Consider the following 22,535-nt stretch of genomic DNA (forward strand, 5'->3'; position numbering starts at 1 on the left):
GTGTGGATTTGGTTATCTGTGGACCAATCCCCCATAGATACTGAGGGACAACTGAATTTTTTTAAATGAAGAACTGATACACTTCTTAAAAAAAAATGTTGCTGCACTAAAAGCTTGGGTGTTGAGCTTATACTGCTTAGGGGAACAATCTAGATGGGGTAAGTGGTGGGTTTGTGAAATATACTGAAGTGGAGGCTGGCAGAAATCAGTTTCTTTGAGGATACAGAAACAGTCTTAACCTTCATACACTAGGAAATCCAAAACTTAGGCCATCTTAATGCTACTGCTCAGGTGGAATCGACGTTCACTTGTGTGGCTAGAGCTGTGTGACAGGGCAAAGTGGCATTGTGGCTTGTGGGAGTCATACACGTGTTGTCTCCAAGGAAGCTGGCTAACCAAGCTAGGCTCACTTAATGCATAAATATTATTCTCCTAGTAAAATACTTAAGTGCTTAAGTTTATGAAAACTTCTGTTCAGTAAAAACATTGTCTCCCATATCTGTACCTCGGCAGTCATCTACCCAGCACCATCCTCCATTCCGCGTAATCACTATTGTTACTCTCTTGCATCCTTCCCTAGTTTCTTTACTCATTTAAAGGAAAATGTGTGTGTGTCCATATTCACATCCTTTGTATGTGTATCTCCCACATGCTTTGCTTTCAGCCTATAAGGTGTACTGTCTGTATAAGGTATCCTATCCCTATAAAGTGACCTATCACTTATACCATCTGAATCTTGCTGTTCGTACTTAACAATGTACTTAATAATTGGAGTTATTTTCCCAACTGGGGTGGTAGCTTTTCTCTTTATAGTTGCATAGCATTCTGTTGTATGAATGTGGTATAATGCCCCCTGTTGATGGACATGGATCCTTAGCTTTTACAGTGTTGTAGTGAGTCACCTTTACATAATTATTTTACATATGCACAAATATGTCTGTAGGATACTTTACCACAAGCTTGTCCAACCTGTGGCCTGCAGGCCACATGAGGCCCGGGACAGCTTTGAATTCTGCCCAGCACAAATTTGTAAACTTTCTTAGAGCATTATGAGATTTTTTTTTGCAATTTTTTTGTTTGTTTGTTTTTTTAAGCTCATCAGCTATTGTTAGTGTATTTTATGTGTGGCCCAAGACATTCTTCTTTTTCCAGGGTGGCCTAGGGAAGCCACAAGATTGGACACCCCTGCATGACCACAAGCAGGATTACTAATAGTAGTGTGGACACATTTGGAATTTTGAAAGCTGTTGGCAAATTGACTTCCACTGGGCCCATACCAGTTTATTCTTCTGCCAGCAGTTGTTTGAGAATGCCTTTGTTCCCATAGTCTCGCTCAGTGAGTGCGTGATTACACTTTTGGATGTCTCCATTCTGAATTTTTAGTTTCATTTCTTCTACTAAAGGTGTGACAAGCACCTCTTCATATGTTTATGTGCCACTTGTGTTTCTTTCTTTCTTTCTTTTTTTTTTTTGGTAACTCTGTTTATCCATTAGCCACTTTGCCTACCATTGGACCAATGATTTAAATTGGCCTAGCCAAAAATTTAAAAATAAAATTTGTTTTTTATTTTTTTGATGTTGAGGCAACTTACACCCAAGCTTGTTTTATTGGACTTTTTAATTCAGGTTACTTGAATTCAGATAGAGACCAAATAAAATTGAGAAAGAGAATTAGTCCTCTCTAAAAAGCCTGTAATGACTATTTGTATGTTATGAGTGTTTAACCAGCATTTCCTATGAAGGACCATTCATTGTGTGATTTCCTGAAGAGATAACAAGAAAATTGTGGCTACTTTTCAAGCTAGTAGTAATTTTTAAATCTGAATTACCAAGATTTATGAATTGGTTACAAGTTGTTTGACCTATGAATGCTAATCTTATTACCTATGTCTCCCACTATACTGAGAGCAGGATTCTTTCATCTGTATTACTGGTGCCTGGTGCATATGCTTTGAGAGTACTCAAAAAACACTTGTTTTGAAAGAAGAGGATAAGATACCGACCCCACTCACATCCTGATAGTCACTGAAATTCATGAGGGTGCTCCGTTAGAACATCCTGCTAATGATTATAAAGCCCCAAAACATAGTGGTAATTATCAATTTCGCTTTTCAACAAATCATTAACTGTCACGCATCATGCTAGGCGCAAGTTATACAGTAGTGAAGTCATTTTGGGATTGAAGGCAGTGTTGGACAAGGTCTTTAGAGCTGGACGGCCTGGGTTTGAATTCTGGTACTTCTCTTTATTGGTTATATGGCTTTGACCAACCCATCTATCCTCTTTTTACCTTTTTCGTCTGTAACATGAGAATAATTTCAGTTCCTTCCTAAAACGGTTGAGAAGGTTCGAGTTGCTGCATGCAATGTTTCTAGAGCAGTGTTTAACAAATAGCTGATATTATCATGATTATTTATGTTATGATTACTGTTATTACTACCATTACTGTTTTTTTAGTGAACAAATATAGTTATTTTCTTGGCAGAATCTCTATGTGATGACAGTGGCTGATCATTTATTATGAATTTATTGTGTGCCAGGCACTTTATGTATTATAGCATCTAAACTAATGCTTGGAATCAACCAATGAGTACATTTTATTATCCTTTTTTTTTTTTTTTTTTTTGCTTATGAAGAAGCTGAAACTCTTGCCTGCAGTTACATGGCTAATAAGCAGAGCTGAAATTCTAATCCTGTTTTATTTCCCAGTCTTGATCTCCAAACCACCAGGCCATTTTATTCAGACATAGGTAACTTCTCACAGAAAGAATGTAGCTTCAGGCTGGACGTGGTGGCTCATGCCTGTAATCCCAGCGCTTTGGGAGGCTGAGGCAGGTGGATCACTTGAGGTCAGGAGTTTGAGACCAGCCTGGTCAACATGGTGAAACCCCGTCTCTACTAAAAATACAAAACTTAGCCAGGCATGGTGGCATGCACCTGTAATCCCAGCTAGTCGGGAGGCTGAGGCAGGAGAATCGCTTGAACCCAGCAGGTGGAGGTTGCAGTGAGCTGATAACATGCCATGGCACTTCAGCCCTGGGCGACAGAGAGAGACTCCATCTGAAACAAAAAAGCAAAAGAAAAGAAAGAATATAGCTTCAGTTTTGATTATTACACAGAATTGGGTCTCTACCTGAGAGAAGGAATTGGAGCAGATGCCGTTCACCAAAATTTCTGACCATACAACTCAGTGTGCATAATTGATTGATGAGAACTCAGCAGGGTTCTGGATGTCTCTGTCATCTCTGCTAGTGTGTGTTGTTGGATTGCCAGTATTACAAGGTTTATATGCATTATGGTTATGTGAATAAAGATATCCAATATTAGAGTCCTTCATGATTTATGTATGGCCTCTGGTTGTTTAGCTTTAACTTCAGGAAATTGTATCTATTTCCAAGATTGCTTTAGTTGCTGGTGGAGAATGCTTTGCCTGGCACGGGTCTTTTTCTTGCCTCCATCCTTAATGACAGCAGTAGGGACTTGCTTTCAACAAAGAAGATTGTTATTGCAACTGGATGTTATTGCAAATTATGCCTTAGTTTTCATATACCCCTCTCTCCAACATATGAAGGGACTCATATGTTGATAAAGTAAGTTTTTTTTTTTGTTTCATTCTTATTTAGAGTTGTTAGAATAAAGAATTAATGGTTTATCTCACTAATATTAACTCAAGTATTAGGTTTTAAAAAACTGAACATCATTTGGAAAAATAGAATACTTTTGACAACCATAGCTCTTAGGTATGAAGGTCATAAAATGCAAGTGGGAGTAATAATGACCCGAGATCTATATGTACTCTCAGTTTCTTCATGCTTATTTTCTAATGCACTCCTCAGAATATGCAGAAGTCAATATCAAGATGTTTTTGAGTACAAGTCACTGAAATCCCTGGCTCACTGAGTCCTCTTCTCTGTGGTTCTCTTGCTAGTGTCCTTTGTTGTGTGACAGTGTGTCACCAGGCTTTTTCTTCTCTGTGGATTCAAGATGACAACAGCATTTAACAGAGTTATGTATACAATGTTCAGAGATAGCAGAAGGGGCCTCCTCTTCCTGTGGCTCTTTTTAGAGGGAGAGATCCTTTTCCAGAAGCCCACCAGTGGACTTCATGCATATTTTCTTGGCAAGGGGTGGGAGACTACCACGATTGCCCTAGACCAGTAGAAGCTACCCTTCAGGCCCATCCGGAGCTAGCCTCTGTTGAAACACATGCGGAAGGGGGGAAGTGGAACAAAATTTAGGTTCTGTTAAAAAGGAGAAAGAGTGGAAGAAATATATGCTCTGAATGTCACCTGATCCCATCTAGACTTGAACTAGCGAAGATTGTAGTTCATATGTTTTGTATGTGTGGGTTTAATTTAAACTGGATATTAGTTTACATCTTTATAGTAATAGCTCTGTTTCTCTAATAGGTCCCTTATCCCTTTAAAAATAAAAAGCAAGTGATATAGTGGGTTATAAAGGTAACTAGGGTGAGCAGCATTGGATTACTTGTTCATCCTCCCCATATAGATAATATGAACTAACAAATAGTCCCTTTGGAATGTATTTATACTTACTTGAATATGAAGTATAGTATTTTCTAGACCATCTGACACTTAAGAAACATAAACCTATGAGGGTAAGGACTTACTTCCACACTGCTGCTCTTGTTTTTGTTATTCCTTCTTCTTCCAGATATTTCTTCTTCCTTGTTCCCCTTTCCCCTCTCCTTCCTCTCTCTTCCTCCCCCCCCCCCCCCCCCCCTCTCTTACCTTTTCCCCTTCTCCTTTTAAATGATGAATATATTTGAGAAGCATCACTCCATTATTTCTCAGAGTTAGGTGGCTGCTGAATCATTTCTATATTTGTTTTTTTTTTCCATGTTTGATGCGTTAATGGCATCAAAAAGTGCAGTATTAAAAGACCTTCTCTTTTAATAGATATAGACCCTTTGGGGAGGTGAACATACAAGCACTTGATTGTGGGTATCAGCAGGATGCTCTACATATCCTCTACCCACAAGCAGATGTAAACTAGTTTTGTCAGATGTAGAAAATGGCCAGCTTAGAACTGTCTATACATTGCCAGTATGTTTAAAGCTCAATGGTTATTTGTTGCAAAGTTTTGTTGTTTTCTCAAAGCTCAAATGAAAGCCTCCCTCCATCCTCTCGCTACCATTTTTGAAGCTTAGAAATGCATTCCTTCCCATTTTGTGAATCTTGGGTCCTTAAATAAATGGGTTGAGCTCTCTTGGTAGAAATCAAAGACCCTCATATTGCTTGTGATCTCAGCAGAGAATGGGAGCTAGTCAGCTGGCAGCAGCACCTACCCTGTTCCCTGCTCAGGGTTTTTATTAATAGTAAGGTCCCAGTTTCCTCAAGTTTTAAGGAAACATCTGAACCCAAGAATTAGCATGAACTCTTTGCTTGAAGTTGTTTGTGTGTTTGTAAGGTTGTGTATCTGCTTTGCTTTGCTGGCTGTAGTATTCTGATTAAGGGCCAATGTTTTAAGTAGCATGATGTTATATGGTTGGCAGTTCAGCCTACTGATAGAGATAGCACGTTAAAATTTACCTCCTTTTTTAAACATCGGAAAAAAAAGAATGGAGTTTATGTAACACAGCTCCTTACCTAACCAGTACTGATCCTCTGTTGATGATGGTTTTCTGCTTCGTTGCATGTTAAATGATGCATGCTTTTTCTCATGAAGCTGTCACAATAACGAATACTTTTATCAACGCAGATGGAGCATGCCAACATGGTAATTGTGTCAAAACCACATGCTTGTCTAATGGGCGGGCTGTTCACAGCAGTGTTCTTTTTGGTTGATGATAAGTAGAAAGATCATTACTTAATGTATTATATAACTATACTAATGATGGATTTTGGGTAATTATAATTAAATATTAGTCAATGAGCATTGCCAGAATTTGGGAAACCTTAGTTCCAGTTTTGGCTTGCCCATCTGACTTTACCGTCTCAGGCAAATCTCCTGGTCTTTCTGATCCTCAGTTTTGTTGTTGATAAAATAAAGCGAGGATATTAGACTAGATGACTGAACAATACTCATTTAGTAAGTACTTATTAGGTACCTATTATGTGACAGTCTAGATGCTGGGAACATAGCAGTATATAAAAGAAAGATCCCAGCCCTCGTGGAGCTTTCGTTTTAGTGGGAATGTCAGCATTCCACTGCAAGAGTTCTCATTTTCATGGGTGATAGAGTTTAAAGGCTTATCCACATCTGAAAGAAACTCAGGGTTGTAGGCATGATAATTAGGGTGAGTGGATGTACTGTAATCATGTTTTCTTGATGGTGGTAATTTGTTCAAGAAACCATTTTGTCAACAAAGAAGGTAGTGTTTTGTTTTGAGCTCTGTTGAACTCTTGAAACTGTTTCAAGAATATGTTGAGTAATGATCCAATTAGTCTTTTCCATTGTTTTCTGTCTTGTAACTTCCATTTGGATGGGTGACAATGATCATCACTTTTGAGGCTCTTAACCCTTATAGTTGTTGTGAATACAGTGGTGATTGAGGATGACTTTGTGAGGCTTAACCATATGGTTTTGTCGGTGCTCTTCGTGTCTGTATTTGTACATTGTCTTCAGTTTCTGTTGACCGGCTCAGTTATGATTACATGGTCAAGCAATAACGTTCAAATGGGATTTTCTTTGTGATTTAAATTCATCTATAAATTTCTTACTTTTAAGAGAGAGTATTCTGAATAAATCCGAGAATACATTTTTGTTATTTTATAGTCATTTTCACTAACTGGCAGGAACCTTCTTTGAGTACTAGGCCAAGGACTCTGTGGTTGAGTAGGTCATTCACACATAATGGAACTGTGATTGCATTGTGAAGTGTGTGTGAGGGAAGGTATACACAGCTGGGTGGTTCTCCATTAGTGGCCTTGGATAAGTGACTTCTGTTTATTATTTGTAAAATAAGGGATAATGTAGAATATTTTGAGAAACAGATTATGGGTACTGTGTCAGACAGTAAACAGTGAGTAGTGACCCTTATGATTAAAATATAAACAACTATTAATGCTTTTAACATAATAGTGAAAACTCAAATTTTATATTTCACTGCTTCTAAAATATTTTGGCCAAAAAGCAGCCTTAGCTGATTGGTTCCCAGACTGTTTCTCACAGCCAAAGTAATTAGAGAGCTGCCAATTTATCTTGGTTAGCTTAGACAAGTATGGGGCATTTTGGTTTTAATTTTACCAGGACATTTATTCAGCTCTCAGAATGTAGCTAGAGAGTATATACTAGAAATACACTTTGGTTATTTCATGATTAAAGTAAATAATACTGTCACCTTAAATGGTACATGGGAAATGGTACGTTAAAGAAGGAAAAAGGTTTTCTGTGCAATATGGAGCCAGTTTACCTGTCCTCGGGTCTTGTTGGAAGATATACTTTTGAATTTCAAATGCCTGAGAATGAGAAGCAGCATAGAATATGTAGGAAGGATAGTTAACTATTCCCTCTTACATAGCATTGCTGTCAAGGATATTGCTGTCCCCCGATCTCCCTGCCTCGCTATGTTTTTCTCCTGGCCCTCATGCGTTTTCTTCTGCCTGACCTTACATGTTGATGGTCATAAGAGCTTTTTTAAGGATCCTCTAAGTTTAAGCTACCCTTTTTCTCTAGGTGATGTATCCCCTGCTATCACCCATATACTGACAACTTCCAAACCCTATCTCTACTGTGTATCTAGTCTCCAATCAAAACCTGCTTGTCTGGGGATCATCTAGACATCTCCACAACTTCTCAATCACAGTGAATTCAAAATTGAATTATATGTGTCAGCCAGACCCACTTTTACAGGTGTTCCCCATTTCCATGAATGGTTCTACCATTGCCCTAGTCTTCCATGACCTGGGCCTTTTCCTTGACTCTTTCCTCTCTTTGACTTTCTATATTCAGCCTGGGTATCAAGTCATATCCACTCTACTTCTTTACCTTTAGACTGATATCTTGTCCTTTACCCTACTGTTTCTGCCGTAGTAGAGACCATCGTCTTCTCAGGTCTGGATCAACCAGAGATCGGATCAGCCCAATCTCCTGGATGTCTTTCTGCTTCAGTTTTTTCTTTCATCCTGTAGTTCACAGCCAAGTTGGGCTAAGTGAAATGAGAATCTTATTACATTTCTCCTCTACTTCAAGTACTTATGTAACTTCTCATTGCTTTTCAAATAACCCCCGCATTGCCTTTAAAATAACACAAAATCTTTTATGTTTTGGCTTCTGCCTTCTTTTCTTACTTCATTATTACCAGTTCAGCTTCCGCCCGTCCTATCTTCACTCATAAGCCCCCACTTCACTTGTACAGTGGATTATTGTTCTGTGCTTGTGGTTTCCTTTTTTATGAGGAATGTTCTCATGTTTCCACACAACTCCCTATGCCTGACACATACCTTCCATTCTGGCCATTTTGTCTGAATAATGAGTACCCATTTAAAAAAATAAACTCAAATGTCAACTTCTGCAGAAACGCCTGCCTGTTGACCCTTTTATTCTCCTAACGTGGTGGGTTAAGTCCTTTGCTTCTTGTTGTTGTTATTGTTGTTGTTTTGAGACAGGGTCTCGCTCTGTTGCCTAGGCTGGAGTGCAGTGACACAATCTTGGCTCACTGCAACCTCTGCCTCCTGGGTTCAAGCAATTCTCCTGCCTCAGCCTCCCAAGTAGCTGGGATTACAGAGACGTGCCACCACGCTCGGCTAATTTTTGTATTTTTAGTACAGATGGGGTTTTGCCATGTTCAGGCCAGGATGGTCTCAAACTCCTGACCTCAAGTGGTCTACCCTCCTCAGCCTCCCAAAGTGCTGAGATTACAGGCATGAGCCACCACACCTGGCCTAGTCCTGTGCTTTTTGTGCAACATGCTATTGACTTATGTATGCTTATTTGTAGCCCTCACTCCCTTAGCTCCTCAAAGGTTGTCTTTATTCATGTGCCTATGACTTACCACATTGTAGAAGCCATTAAATATAGGCAAATTGACTTGACTATTTTTGTGGTTGCATTTTAGATGTGAAAAACATTTTAAAGTTATTTTTATTGAGAAAATTTACATATCACAAAATTCACCCTTTTAAAGTGGGTGGTTTTGGATATATTCATAAGGTTGCCAGGGGGTGAGGGGGAATGCAGAGTGACTACTAATGGGCACAGGATTTCTTTCTGGAGTGATGAAAATGCTCTAGATTTAGTGATGATGGTTGCACAACCTTGTGAGTACACTCAAAATCACTAACTGTATACTTTAAGAGGGTGAAATTTATGGTACATGAATTATGTCTTAATAAAGCTTTAAAACAAGTGTACTTTTTTTTGACTCATTCAAGTTTGTACCACTTAAAAAGTTAAGAAAAAATTTTTTAAGAGATGGGATCTCACTCTGTTTCTCAGGCTGTCCTCAGATTCCTGGGCTCAAGCATGTTTCTTGCCTCAGACTCCCAAGTAGCTGGGACTACTGGAATACACCATGTCCGTCTCTAAGTTTTTACCACCTTTGAAGATAGCTGGGACACTGCTTGTTGTCCAGGGTACCAGGACTCTGGGCACTTATTATTGGCAAGGGAGGGGAGAGTGAATGTGATCAGCTGTCTCTGCAGGCCCTGCCTGCTGTCCTTTATGTCAGTGTGCTGCAACACTTTAAAAGTCCCTCTTTGCTTATGTAAAATTTAGCTATTTTCAGAATTAGTTTAAATTTTGTTCTAATTGAGTTATGATAAGAGCAATCGTTGGATGCATTTTTTCCACCTCATAATGTCTTCATTTGGTATGGATTATCGCCCTTAGATATTTTTCTTATATATACAAAGAAAAGTGTGATTACGGTTGGGTAGGATGGAGGTTTGGGATTTTGATTAGAATTTGAGTACCTTTTCCAGAAGATTTAACTTTTGCATTGGAACATTAATGGTGAATTACGGGATTTAATATTGGAACACAGAATAATATGTTTTTGTTCCAGATTTTACTTCTTGCTGTTACACACCATACACTTAAAATTGGTTTTTCTAATACCTAGCACTTTGATAGATTTTGAGTTTAATGTATGAAATTGTAGTGAAATGTGTCTCATTGCTTACTAGCACTGTTGATAACATTTTCATGTTACAGAATAAAGAATACCAAGTACAGATAAAAGTACTTTTTCTTAAAAAAAATTGGATTTTAAAAATCAATTATTGTTTATGTTAAGTTGAAAGCAAATAAAAGCAATCCCTGTTTCTTGAGTTCTTGATGATTTTATAACTATATAGAACTTAGAACACACAGAGTTCTATTGTGATGCTAGTTTTGGGTCTGTGATTCTGATAGAGAATTCTAAAAGGTAGAGCAACAGTCTCCATTTTGTCTTATGCTTTTCAATCTTCTTTCTTGATGTGCTTTTTCCCAGTTATCTGTTACTCCCTTTCCCATCTTTCCTTATCATGCCCCTTGCAACCAAACTAAATTTGAGAGAACTTATAAAATGACATTTTGTGATTTTTGTTTTGATTACAGCATAAGCTGTGACCATGACTACTGAAGTAGGCTCTGCGTCTGAAGTGAAGAAGGACTCTGGCCAGTTAGGAACAGATGCAACCAAGGAAAAGCCTAAAGAAGTAGCAGAAAATCAGCAGAATCAGTCATCCGATCTAGAGGAGGAAAAAGGTTCCCAGCCAGCTCCTGCAGCTGAAAGCCAAAGTAGTCTACGCCGCCAGAAGAGAGAGAAGGAAACATCTGAGAGCAGGGGTATTTCTCGGTTCTTACCGCCATGGCTTAAGAAGCAAAAGTCGTATACCTTAGTAGTGGCCAAAGATGGAGGAGATAAAAAAGAGCCCACCCAAGCTGTTGTTGAAGAACAGGTCTTAGATAAAGAGGAACCCCTTCCGGAAGAACAAAGACAGGATAAGGGTGATGCTGAAGAAATGGCTCAGAAGAAACAACAAGAGATTACGGTTGAAGTCAAGGAAGAAAAACCCTCAGTGAGCAAAGTGGAGACGCAGGTATGTTTGGGAATAATTGCCTGGAAATGAAAACCTGATAGCGTAACCATATAACAAAAAGGGTTTGTTTTGGATCTTTTCCAGATTTCTTGTACTGAGATACTGCTTTGGCTTAATGTATAAGGAATGGGTCTTAGATTGGTCTACCATAGCCTTTCCCTGTTACTCCTTGAAAAAAACTCCACTATATATGCACATTGCTAAAAAATTCATGTCTGTAACCTGTTAAGGTGAGATAGATACTCTGAGCCCTGCCAGCTCTTTTTTAAACAGAATGCTCTTTTATGCCTCTTTTAAGTTTTCACTGGACAGTAAGTAGTAGATTTGTGTGTGCACATTTTGGTTGCCTAACAAAGCCTAGGTTTTGCCATGGTATAAGATTTTAATTGGAAATGTTATTATTTGAGATGATACTTAAATTGTAGTTGCTGGGATGTGGTTTCATTTAATGCCAAATAACCAACTTGGCAGAATGAGAATTTTGACCATGAAAAGAGGGTGAGGGGAAATATCCTTTCTATTGGAATTTTCAAGTCTTTAAAAATCTGAGAGTTACAGTGTTTAAAGTAACGATCCTAATTCTTATGAAACATTTTCCTTTTAATATGTTGTAATCTGCAAGTTGGTTGACTATAGTATCAATTTAATTTTTTTTCCTCAACAGCCTACTGAATTAGTAAGTAAGGAGCGAGAAGAGAAGGTAAAGGAAACACAGGAAGACAAATTTGAAGTAGAAGCAGCAAAGAGGGAGACCAAGGAAGTGCAGACCAATGAACTGAAAGCAGAGAAGGCATCTCAAAAAGTCGCCAAGAAGACCAAAACTGTCCAGTGTAAAGTGACCCTCTTAGATGGCACCGAATACAGCTGTGACCTGGAGGTGAGATAGGGAGCTGAGTGAGAGCTAGCTTGATGTGTGGATTGTGGCATGGCATGATGAATAGATTTTTATGTTTTACTAAGTTCCTATAAGCCAGTTTATTCCAGTTTTGTACTAAAAAAAATACATTGAAGTGGGTCATTTCTGTCACAAACAATATTTCATGACCTTAGGATAAGCAGGGATGCTCTTCTGCCAGTCTGCACTAGTCATGTTTACTGGTTGGTGTGTATTCTGAATGAGTGTTAAATATTTGGAATATTGCTCTTGGCTAGAAGATGTTTTTCTTGAGGAAAAATGATAGCACCAGGCTGACATTTTGGAATAAAGAAGTTTCAGCAGCAAACTTAGCCCCAAGTGTTTTATCCTGAGACAGATACTGGCTTAACATCTAATTTATTTAGTTTCATTTAATTAAAAAACACCTGTGATTTGCAAAGCATACAATTCATTAGTGCTGGTGCTGACAGAAGTCAGTTTAATCTTTTAATGCATCTAGTACCTTATAATTTTATATCAGAAGAGTTTGTTGCTTTCCACAAATTATTGACGTAACATATACTAATAGCTAATGTTTACTGAGGAACTGTGTGAAGTGCTTTGAATGGATTATCTTGTTTTGTTGATTAAGAATCAATAAAGGTAGATATTATCATTGCTATTTTCAGTGTTAATGTTACAATGGGGAACTTAAGGCTTAGAGAAGTTAAATTCCTTGCCCCAAAGTTTCACAGCTGGTTAGAGGTTGAACAAGGATTCCACCCCCTGAGCTCAGGAACCTGACCACGGAAGTAACTATGCTGTTTGGTCTGGTACATGTGGGACCTATCTTGCCTGTTTCTTTTGTGTTCTCATCTATTAAATATTAGACACATTTCCCCCTAATTCGTTGCATTCTTATTAAAAAGAGAAGTTACACTGCAAAAACAATGAAAGTATTCAGCTTCGTAAAGACACTTAGGTCTATCTAGTTGGATAGTAGTTTATTATATATTTGAATGTGTATTATATTGCAAAGTGCTGAGGATACTAATATGAATAATTCTTGATTCTTGCTCTTTGTATTAGTTACCTATAATTTTATTTTACTCATTTTAGTTATAATTTTTCTGATTTCAATTGTTTAAAGAAAAGGAGTAGCAAAAGTGGATTAAAAATCCTTATCTTAGTTTTTGCTGTTATAACAAAATACATTCAACTGGGTAATTTAAAAACAACATGCATTTATTGCCCGCAGCTCTGGAGGCTGGGAAGTCCCAGATCAGTACACCAGAAAATTCGGTGTCTGGTGAGGGGCTTGCTCTCTGCTTCCAGGGTGGCCCCTCCTTTCTGGATCTTTACATGGTGGATAGGGCAAGTGCTGCATCCTCACCTGACGGAAGGACAAGGCAGCTCCCTTCAGCCTCAGTTACAAGAGCACTAATCCCATTCATGAAGGCAGAGTGATTAAGTCACTTCCTAAAGACACCACCTCTTAATGCCACCACCATAGGGATTAGGTTTCAGCGTGAATTGTGGAGGGATGCATTGAGACCATGGCAGTCTTTAAAGCTTTCTTTTCTTCTGCTCTTTTTAACACTTCCCTTTGTCCTTTCCTGAGACTCCCTCTCTATCCCAGAGAGAGAGGAGAAGTCTTAGGGATAGGAGTGAGACACCATAAAGAAAGGGACAGAATGGTTTTCTGAACTTGACTCAATTACATTATATTTGATTGCATGTCCCTTGTCTTTCCTACCTATCCTAGAAATTAGGGGATGTAGATTTTTGAGAACCAACTTGATGTTATGAACCTTGAGTCATTTACTCAACCTCTGTAGACCTCAGTTTCTTCATCTATAGAATATAGGATTGCTTAGATCATCTAGAATGCCTTTTCATTTCTAAATTCTTTATATCACTAAACCACAAGACTGACCAACATACTTTATGGTTTAAGTCTATCTTTGTTCCCTATCTTTTTAAAAAAATCATAAAATGTTTAAAAAACTACAAAAATATAAAAATAATAGAGGAGACAGTTGTGTATCCAGCACAAAAATTTCAATCAGTTGTTACCATTTTGCCATTAGTTTTAGTTTTTTTTTTTTTTTTTGAGATGGAGTCTCGCTCTGTTGCCCAGGCTGGAGTGCAGTGGCCGGATCTCAGCTCACTGCAAGCTCCGCCTCCCGGCTTCACGCCATTCTCCTGCCTCAGCCTCCTGAGTATCTGGGACTACAGGCGCCCGCCACGTCGCCCGGCTAGTTTTTTGTATTTTTTAGTAGAGACGGGGTTTCACCAGGTTAGCCAGGATGATCTCGATCTCCTGACCTTGTGATCCGCCCGTCTTGGCCTCCCAAAGTGCTAGGACTACAGGCTTGAGTTACCGCGCCCGGCCTTTTTTTTTTTTTTTTTTTTTTTTTTTTTTTTTTTGGGATGGAGTCTTACTCTTTCGCCAGGCCGGATGGAGTGCAGTGGGGCGATCTCAGCTCACTGCAGCCTCTGACTTTCTCATTCAAGCGATTCTCCTGCCTCAGCCTCCCGAGTAGCTAGGATTACAGGCATGAGCCACTACACCCAGCTAGTTTTTGTATTTTTAGTCGAGACGAGGTTCCACCATGTTGGCCAGGATGGTCTCTATCTCCTGACCTCATGATCCGCCTGCATTGGCCTCCCAAGTGCTGGGATTACGGTGTTTTAGATCTTTAACAAAATAGAATATTAAATACATTGCCAAAGTCTCATTCTCATCTTTTCCTTCTTGTCCTGCATGTATCTTTTTGTGATATATAAATCTATTCATTTAAACTGTTGTATAGTATTTCTTTGACTAAACTAGTTTATTCCCCTCCTAAGTCACAGTTTCTTTGTATATTATAAGAAACAGTTCTTCAGTGAACATTTTAAGACATGTTTCCTTGTGGAAGAGTTTCTTCAGGGTAGATACCTAGTGGTGGAATTGTTAGATTGATGGAATCCAGTTTTACTTCTTCAGTTTCCCCAGATATTGCCAAAGTAATAAATGAAATTGATAAAATTTACAATTTACATTTCAACCAGCAACCATTAAGTTTGATTTTGCCACATTGTCATCAGTGATTCTTGTTATCAGACTTATTAATTTGGACCAATCAAATGTATGTGAGATAGCTTGTCAGTATTTTAACTTGCATTTGTTTGATCACTGTCAGCTTTCACTAGGTTATGTTGCAGTAACCAAAAAACCTCCAATCTTCATGACTTTTAATAAAAATGGTTTATTTCTTGCTCATGTTACATGTGCTTCGTGGGTTTGTTACGGCTTTTTTCCATATCATCTTTATTTCTGATCAAGACTGAAAGAATAGCCTCTACCTGGGACATGCTGGTTTCATGATAAAGGGAAAAGAAAACACAGCAAAACCACACTACAGTTCTTGAATCTTCTGCTTGGAAGTGGTATATATTACTTTAACTCACATTTCATTGGCCAATTAAGTCTCATGGCCAATTAAGTCTCATGGCCAAGGCTGATAACAATAAGTGGGCAAGTATGATCCTCTCATGGGAAGGATACTCAAAACCATGAAAACAGTACTACAGCTCATATTAGGCTGGTGCAAAAGTAACTGCAGTTTTTGCCATTAAAATTAATGAGGCTGGGCACGGTGGGTCATGCCTGTAATCCTAGCACTCTGGAGGCTGAGGCAGGCAGATCACGTGAGGTCAGGGGTTCGAGACCAACCTGACAAACATGGTGAGACCCCATCTTTACCAAACATACAATTAGCCGGGCGTGGTGGTGGGCGCCTATAATCTGAGCTACTCGGGAGGCTGAGGCAGGAGAATCACTTGAACCCAGGGGGCAGAGGTTGCAGTGAGCCGAGGTTGTACCACTGCACTTCAGCCTGGGCAACAGAGTGAGACTCTTGTCTCAAAAAAAAAGAGGCAGAGGGGGGCTTAAGCATCTTGAGCATCTTTTTTTTTTTTTTTTTTTTAAAGATGGTTGCTTTGTCACCCAGGCTGGAGTACAGCGGTGATCTCGGCTTACTGCAACCTCCACCTCCTGGGTTCAAGCAATTTTCCTGCCTCAGCCTCCCAAGTAGCTGGGATTACAGACGCATGCCACCATGCCCATCTAATTTTTGTATTTTTGGTAGAAATGGGGTTTCACCATGTTGGCCATGCTGGTCTCGAACTCCTCACCATCTTTTTATGTTTTATTTAGGTTTATATGATCACTCTGAAATTTTTAAAAATAAATATTATTTCTCAGATTAAGGTCTTTCTCCCCTTATTTCCAAGACTTACTCATGAGTAGGTGGTGAATTTTATCAAATGTATTTTGTGCATCAACTAAGAGGATCATTAATGTTGTAAACTACATTATTTTCTACTGTTAAACCATCTGAATTTCTAGTGTAAACTTGGTAGTGATGATTCTGCATTCATTTGTATTATTTTTGTTTAGGACTTTTGCATATATTACCTTTAATTTTCTTTTATCAAATTGTCTTCATCAGATTTTGTTATCTGTGTTGTATTCTATCCTCATACAGTTGCTTCCCTTTTACCATTACCTAGAAAAGCTTGGATAAATTACTGATGGTCTGTCTTTTGGTGATCTGATAGAACTTGCCTTTAGAACTGTCTTGGATGGTAGCCTTTTTGGGAGAAGAGTGGAAGTGGAAGGTTGTTTTTGTTTTTTTAAATCATTGATTCAGATTTTTAAATTTTTTTCCCGAGTTAGTTATAGCAATTAATATTTTTGGTGGAGATTGTCCATTTCATCTAATTTGAAAAATTTGTTGGCATGAAGGTTTTCATAGTATTCTTGCTTTGTGCATTTGATTTTTATTTCTTATTTCTAGCGTTGTTTGCATTTTAAAAATTATTCTTACTATAGATTTGCCATTATATATTTTTTCCCAAAGGAAACAACTTAGTTTTATCATTTCTATTATATCTTTTCTATTTTGTAACATTTCATCTCGTTTTGCTCTTTTTCTTTGGGATAACTGTTCTTTTTCTAATTTCTTGAGTTTAACACTTAAAACATTGCTTTCGTGGCTCTAATTTTCCCTTGAAGTACCTCTGATTGATTGTACAAATTTGAAATACAGTTGACCCTTGGACAAGGTGAGAGTTGGGGTACCAGCCTTCTGCACAGTTGAAATTTTGCATATAACGCTTGACTGCCCCCATATGTAACTACTACTAATCAGTTTACTGTTGCCTGGAGCCTTTCTGATAACTTAAACAGTCAATACAATTTTGTGTGTTATATGTATCATATACTGTATTCTTACAATAAGGTAGAGAAAAGATGTTCTTAAAAAATTACAGGAAGGAGAAAAAATATATTTACTGTTCATTAAGTGGAAGTAGATTGGCATTAAGGTCTCCATTTTAATTGTCTTCAGAGGAGGAGGAAGAGGAGGGATTGGTCTTGCTGTCTGTTTCTTGGTGGAAGAAAATCTAGGTGTAAGTGGATCCATGCAATTCAGACCTATGTTGTTCAAGAGTCAACTATTTAGTGCTTTCATTACCATTCAGTTTTAATTTTCTCATCCTATCTCATTTGGCCCTTCCCTTTCCTGTCCCTTCCCTGTCCCTTCCTTTCCCTTCCCTGTCTTTTTTTCTTTTTTTCTTTCTTCTTTTTTCTTTTCTTTTTTTCGACAGGGTCTCTCTCTGTTGCCCAGGCTGGAGTGCAGTGGCAGTCCTTCTTGCCTCAGCCTCCAGAGTATCTGGGGCTACAGGTGTATGCCACCGTGCCCAGCTTATTTTTAAATTCCTTTTGTGGAGATGGGGTCTTGCTTTGTTGCTCAGGTAGGTCTCAATTACTGGGCTCAAGCAGTTCTTTCTCCTTGACCTCCCAAGGTGCTGGGATTATAGACGTGAGCCACTTTGGCCCCATTATGTATCATTTTTGACCACTGGATTTTTTACAGGTGTGATTTAAAATTTCCAAAATGTGTGTGCATTTGTGTTTATTTATACGTGTCTTGTGAGAAGAGAGAATGTTTTTGTTTGTTCATATTTCCAGTTTTATGTTACATCGTGGTCAGAATGTGGTCTAAATAGAGATTCTTAAATTTATTAAGACTTTGAAATATATAGTCAATTTTTATATGGGTTCTTTTTGAATTTGGAAAGCACGGTCTTCCTATTGTTGATACTGGTTTCTAGGTCTGTCATCTTGGTCAGACAATTATGTGGGTCATGTTATCTATCTCTATTAATTGTTTAACTGCTTAGTTTATCAGTTAATAAGAGAGGTGTGTTCAAACCTTTCCTTGTAATTGTTGATTTGATAATTTCTCTTGGTGTTCCTGTAAGTTTATGCTTTATAAAATTTGAGGCTAGATTATTAGATGCACGCATGTGCAGAATTATATCTTCTTGGATAGCCTTTTCTTTTTTTTTTTGTTAACCATCATATAATACCTTGAAATTTATTTTGTTTGATATTTATGTTATTGTACTAGCTTTATTTTGGTTAGAATTTGTCAGGACTCTCTTCTGCCTTTTTTTTTTTTTTTTTTTTTAACGTTTAAACGTTGTATCCTTATGTCTTTGAGATAACTTTTTAATCACATTTGAGAATTTTGTCTTTTAGCTGGTAAATTTAAACCATTTATTTTATAGTACTACTGAGATTAGTGACTATTTTGCCATCTAATTTTGGATTGTCTGTTTTTCTTTGTTTACTTGAATTTTCTTTTTTCTCTTTTACTGCTGCTCTTTTAGAAATTAACTGTATTACAGACACACTTGAGTTAATAAAATCTAATGCTAATCACTATGCCTACCCTCCTCTTTCCCCATCTTATTTAGTATGCATTTCGTAGATCTCAGATCTCATTTTGGAATGATACAAAAACAACAATTTCTTATCTGTGTAACTAGTCCTTCTATGATCTACTACCTGTAGGGAGTCAACTTGCTATATTGCCTGAAGCAGAGTTGAGGTAGTATCCAAAGCAAAAAGCAGCAGTTTAGTCTTCTAATTCACCAATATTTAAATTGGTTGGGAAAGCATAGGAGTCTTTATTTTTATGACTGTATTAATTTATCATTAGAGTATCTTTTCATTTAATAGATGATTACTTAATATTACCATTATAAAAATGAACTTTGGAGGACAAGACATGATGAAATAAACTTAAAAACAGCATTTGTGTTGAGTAATCCTTTCCTTTTCTTTTGAGTTCATAGCAAAATGGAGTTTGAATAGATTTTAGTGATGCTATACCACAGCAGATCTTAGGTACTAGCAGTTCACTTGAATTCTCAGCTGTGACTTTGCATCTCAACATAGGCCATAATTCATCAATATCCTAATAGCTGTTATAACAATACAGAAGTTATAAATTATATTCGCCATTTTAATGAATTTTCCTTTTATACAAGTTTTCCTCTTATTTTGGTTTTCCCGTTGCTTGCTTAGTATCATTAGTTTGGCTCTGTTACTCATCAGACCTGCTCTTATTTCATCCTCGGGAGTGGAGCCCAGAGTGTAGCCATCACGGGGTTAAGCAGGCTCCTCTTTCCCAGTTCCAGTATTGACCTTAGGCAGATTGGATGATATGCTGATACTGCTTATCTGTGGTTCTGTATCTCTACACCGGAAGTCACTGTCTGAGGACTATCTGGGGAAGTAGTTGTGGGGAACTGTAGCTATTAATGAACTTTTGAGCACTCAAGGAAGGAGAATAGAATATGGGAAAGAAATACTTGTATTTGGTTTGAGAGAATAGATTGTTTCCATCTGTATACTCTCAGCAAAGATTGTATTTCTTCATAGCTCTTCAGAGAACTGTAGTTATTGTTTGTTCTTTTTCTTTCTATATGTACATTTGTCTAATTGTCAATTAAACCTTGATATAACATGTCCACTGAAGAAGACCTAATTGTCTTCACTTAGGGTGCTTACAACAATGGAGAGAAGTCACTCAAAGCATGGGCTGTACAGGAAGTCATGAGGTGATAGCTTGGCTTACAGGGTTCTTACAGAGTAGGGTGAGGTTCTAAAAGGCATCAAATGCCAGGATGAGAAGATTAAAACTGATCCATAGAGCAAAAAGGAGCTGCTGACTAATGGACCAGAGGTTGTAAAGTCATTGGTATACAGGACCTAGCAAAGTCAAGGGCACTGTTTAGATTTTGGATCATTGTGGCTAGCTACGTGGTTGTAGTAATTTAAGGGAGGGTCTTCTTTATTCACTGCATTACTTATGATGCACATCAGTGGTCTTTATAGATAATTTTTTTTGTGATGCGATTAAAACAGTGGGTATGTTAGACACTTTCCTATGTGTGTTACCTTTGGTCAACAAAAGTACTCCCTTTAAACCATTTAATGTGAATACTGCTGTATTAATGGAATTTTTTTAAAATCAAAAAACATAATTCACGGGGACATTTTGGTTTGACATCCGAACATCATCTCTGCTTCCTAGATTACTCACTACATATAGATATAATTAATATATTCTGTATAATCTATATTAACATGTTATATATTTATATGTATTTTATATGTATATCCCCATATATCTGTTCATATCCTTTCTTTCTCCCACTCATCCTCTACTTTTTATGGCTTCCTGCTTCCACATTCTTTTTCCTGTGGGCTATCAGCCTATTCTTTCTCTCCTGAACTTCAGGAATTAGGTAAAGACAACTGCCCAAGGAACCAATACAGCACTGTTTTTAAAAACAAATCGCCATCTTTGAAATTTGTGTTCTTTTAAGGAAAGAGGGCATTTGCTAATATTAAGTGGATAAAAAAATTTTATGCCACACAGAATTTTCTGGATTCCCCAAAGCTGGAAATAATAAATGAGCATAAACATTGGGTAATAGTGCATTTTTAGAGGATGATTATATTTAAGTTAAAAAAAATACTATGGAAATGGCCCAACTTTAATGTTATTTTTGGCTTATGTAACAATAGGTTTATTGTTAAGCCATGCATTAATGTTGACCTGAGGCCTAGGCTCTCTTTGTGCATTTGTTCCAAATCTTTGTGGTAGGTACTGTTTCATTGTTGTCACTGAAAATTACAATTTACATTCTATACTAATTTATCATCTATTGATAGTAAACTGAGATCTCAAATATTTTTTGAAAAACTTTGAAGATTTTTTAATGAAGAAACTTTATAATTTGGTTTTTTTTTAAATGTTAATTTTTATCTCATTGAGATATTTAAATGGTATGTGCCAACCTTTGGTTCCAGAGTTAAATTTTTAAAGAATTTTGGGGTGTCTCTTGGATTCTGCATGTTACAGGAACTTGACTCTAGTACTCTTTATGATACTGCTGCTAAGGTCATTTACATACTCAGTGTGTTAAAACAGCAAAGCTCTTTCCTCTAAGCGGGGGAAAAAACAATAAGGTTTAGTTGAAGCCATGGATATAAAGTCAGGCGATCTATGTTTACTTTTCTTTTTACTCTTTGAGTATCTTGGGGGAGTCACTTCCTCTCTTCTATTCTCAGATTGCAAAGAGAGTGAAAATACTTGCTTCCTCCATTTTTAGAATTGAGCTGGTTTTACTACAACTGATAAGTCTGTGTATGTGTTTTAAAGTTTGCAAATAAGTGTGAAAGTTCCTGCAAGACTTTAGAAGCTTGAGTGAATGTGCATTCTGAGTTAGAGTTGCTCACATTTTCCTCTGGCATCTGAAAGTTGTTCCCACGTGTTGATTTTGTCTGAGAATTGAGGGCATTGTTTCTGCCCACACAGGAATGTCAGTACCATTTTTCTTAGTTATGAATAAGGCTAACAGAATGTAGGCTCTCTTCATCAGTATTCTGATGATAAAAGTATTTCTCAGAAAGCAGAATGTGTGAAGGTCTTTTTGCCTTTTTTGTGTTGAGTTCTAGTCTCAGAAATCCAATTTGCTATCATTACTTTGAGTGTGTTTTATTTGCTTACTTGTTTGTTGTTGTTTCTTTTCACCCTCCAAGGTTGTGTTTCAGACCCATAGTACTGACGCTTACTAAGTTTACTAAACAGTTTCAACTATATATATTTGTAGAGAATCTGGAAGTTATGGCACTCTATAAGATTCCATAAAATAGTGGCAGATTTATATGTCATTTTGGGAACTGGGAATAATTTAACAGGCATGTATTACGTGCAATTTAAAATTGCAGTGACATTGGTCAAGGTGGAATGTCTTTATCCTTTTAGCTTAAAACAGGATTTAGGGTGGTAATTGTATTCAAAATTTAATTTGTATTTACTAAATGGGAAAAGACTGCCGTGCCATGTAAGTGATAGAATATTTTGGTCCAGCTTGAAGAACACGAAGAGCTCACAGCAGCAGAACCTGGCCTCATAATCAAGTCACTCTTTAGCTGGACCTTGGCCCCCCTCCCCGCTCCCCTCTCCACACTTGGTCACGTATAACCTCAGGCTGTCTTTTGACCTCTGTTACCACTTGATTTTCTGAGTCTTCCGTTGCGTCAAGTCAGTTCTCTAATCAGACACATGCTGAGTTGCCTGGCCTTCCTTCCAGTTTCTGACTCTACCAACTCCACATTTTGCTTTCCCCATCACATGATTCCTGCCTATCTTTTCATTTCCAACTCAAATCCAGCTCTCGGAATGTTCTTTTCTTCCTTGGAACTTGTTTGCACCATTAGTTTGGCAATTAATCATGCACTGCCTTGTGAAAGACTCTCTTGTATTGCTCTGTGGAAC

General features: G+C 37.7%; 1 protein-coding gene across 6 annotated transcripts in view; it reads left to right on the plus strand.

Annotated features, from left to right (window-relative positions):
- EPB41L2 (erythrocyte membrane protein band 4.1-like 2) overlaps positions 1 to 22,535 on the plus strand; it is a 238,933-nt gene that overhangs the window by 108,155 nt on the left and 108,243 nt on the right. For all 6 annotated transcript variants that reach the window (XM_011951634.1, XM_011951639.1, XM_011951633.1 and 3 more), the window contains exons 2-3: positions 10,504 to 10,988; positions 11,653 to 11,865. In XM_011951634.1, coding sequence (XP_011807024.1) covers positions 10,518 to 10,988; positions 11,653 to 11,865 — 684 coding nt within the window. In that variant the 5' untranslated portion in view covers positions 10,504 to 10,517. The remainder of the gene's footprint in view (positions 1 to 10,503; positions 10,989 to 11,652; positions 11,866 to 22,535) is intronic.

The sequence above is a fragment of the Colobus angolensis genome, unplaced genomic scaffold, assembly GCF_000951035.1.
Source record: "Colobus angolensis palliatus isolate OR3802 unplaced genomic scaffold, Cang.pa_1.0 Scaffold322, whole genome shotgun sequence".
NCBI lineage: Eukaryota > Metazoa > Chordata > Mammalia > Primates > Cercopithecidae > Colobus > Colobus angolensis.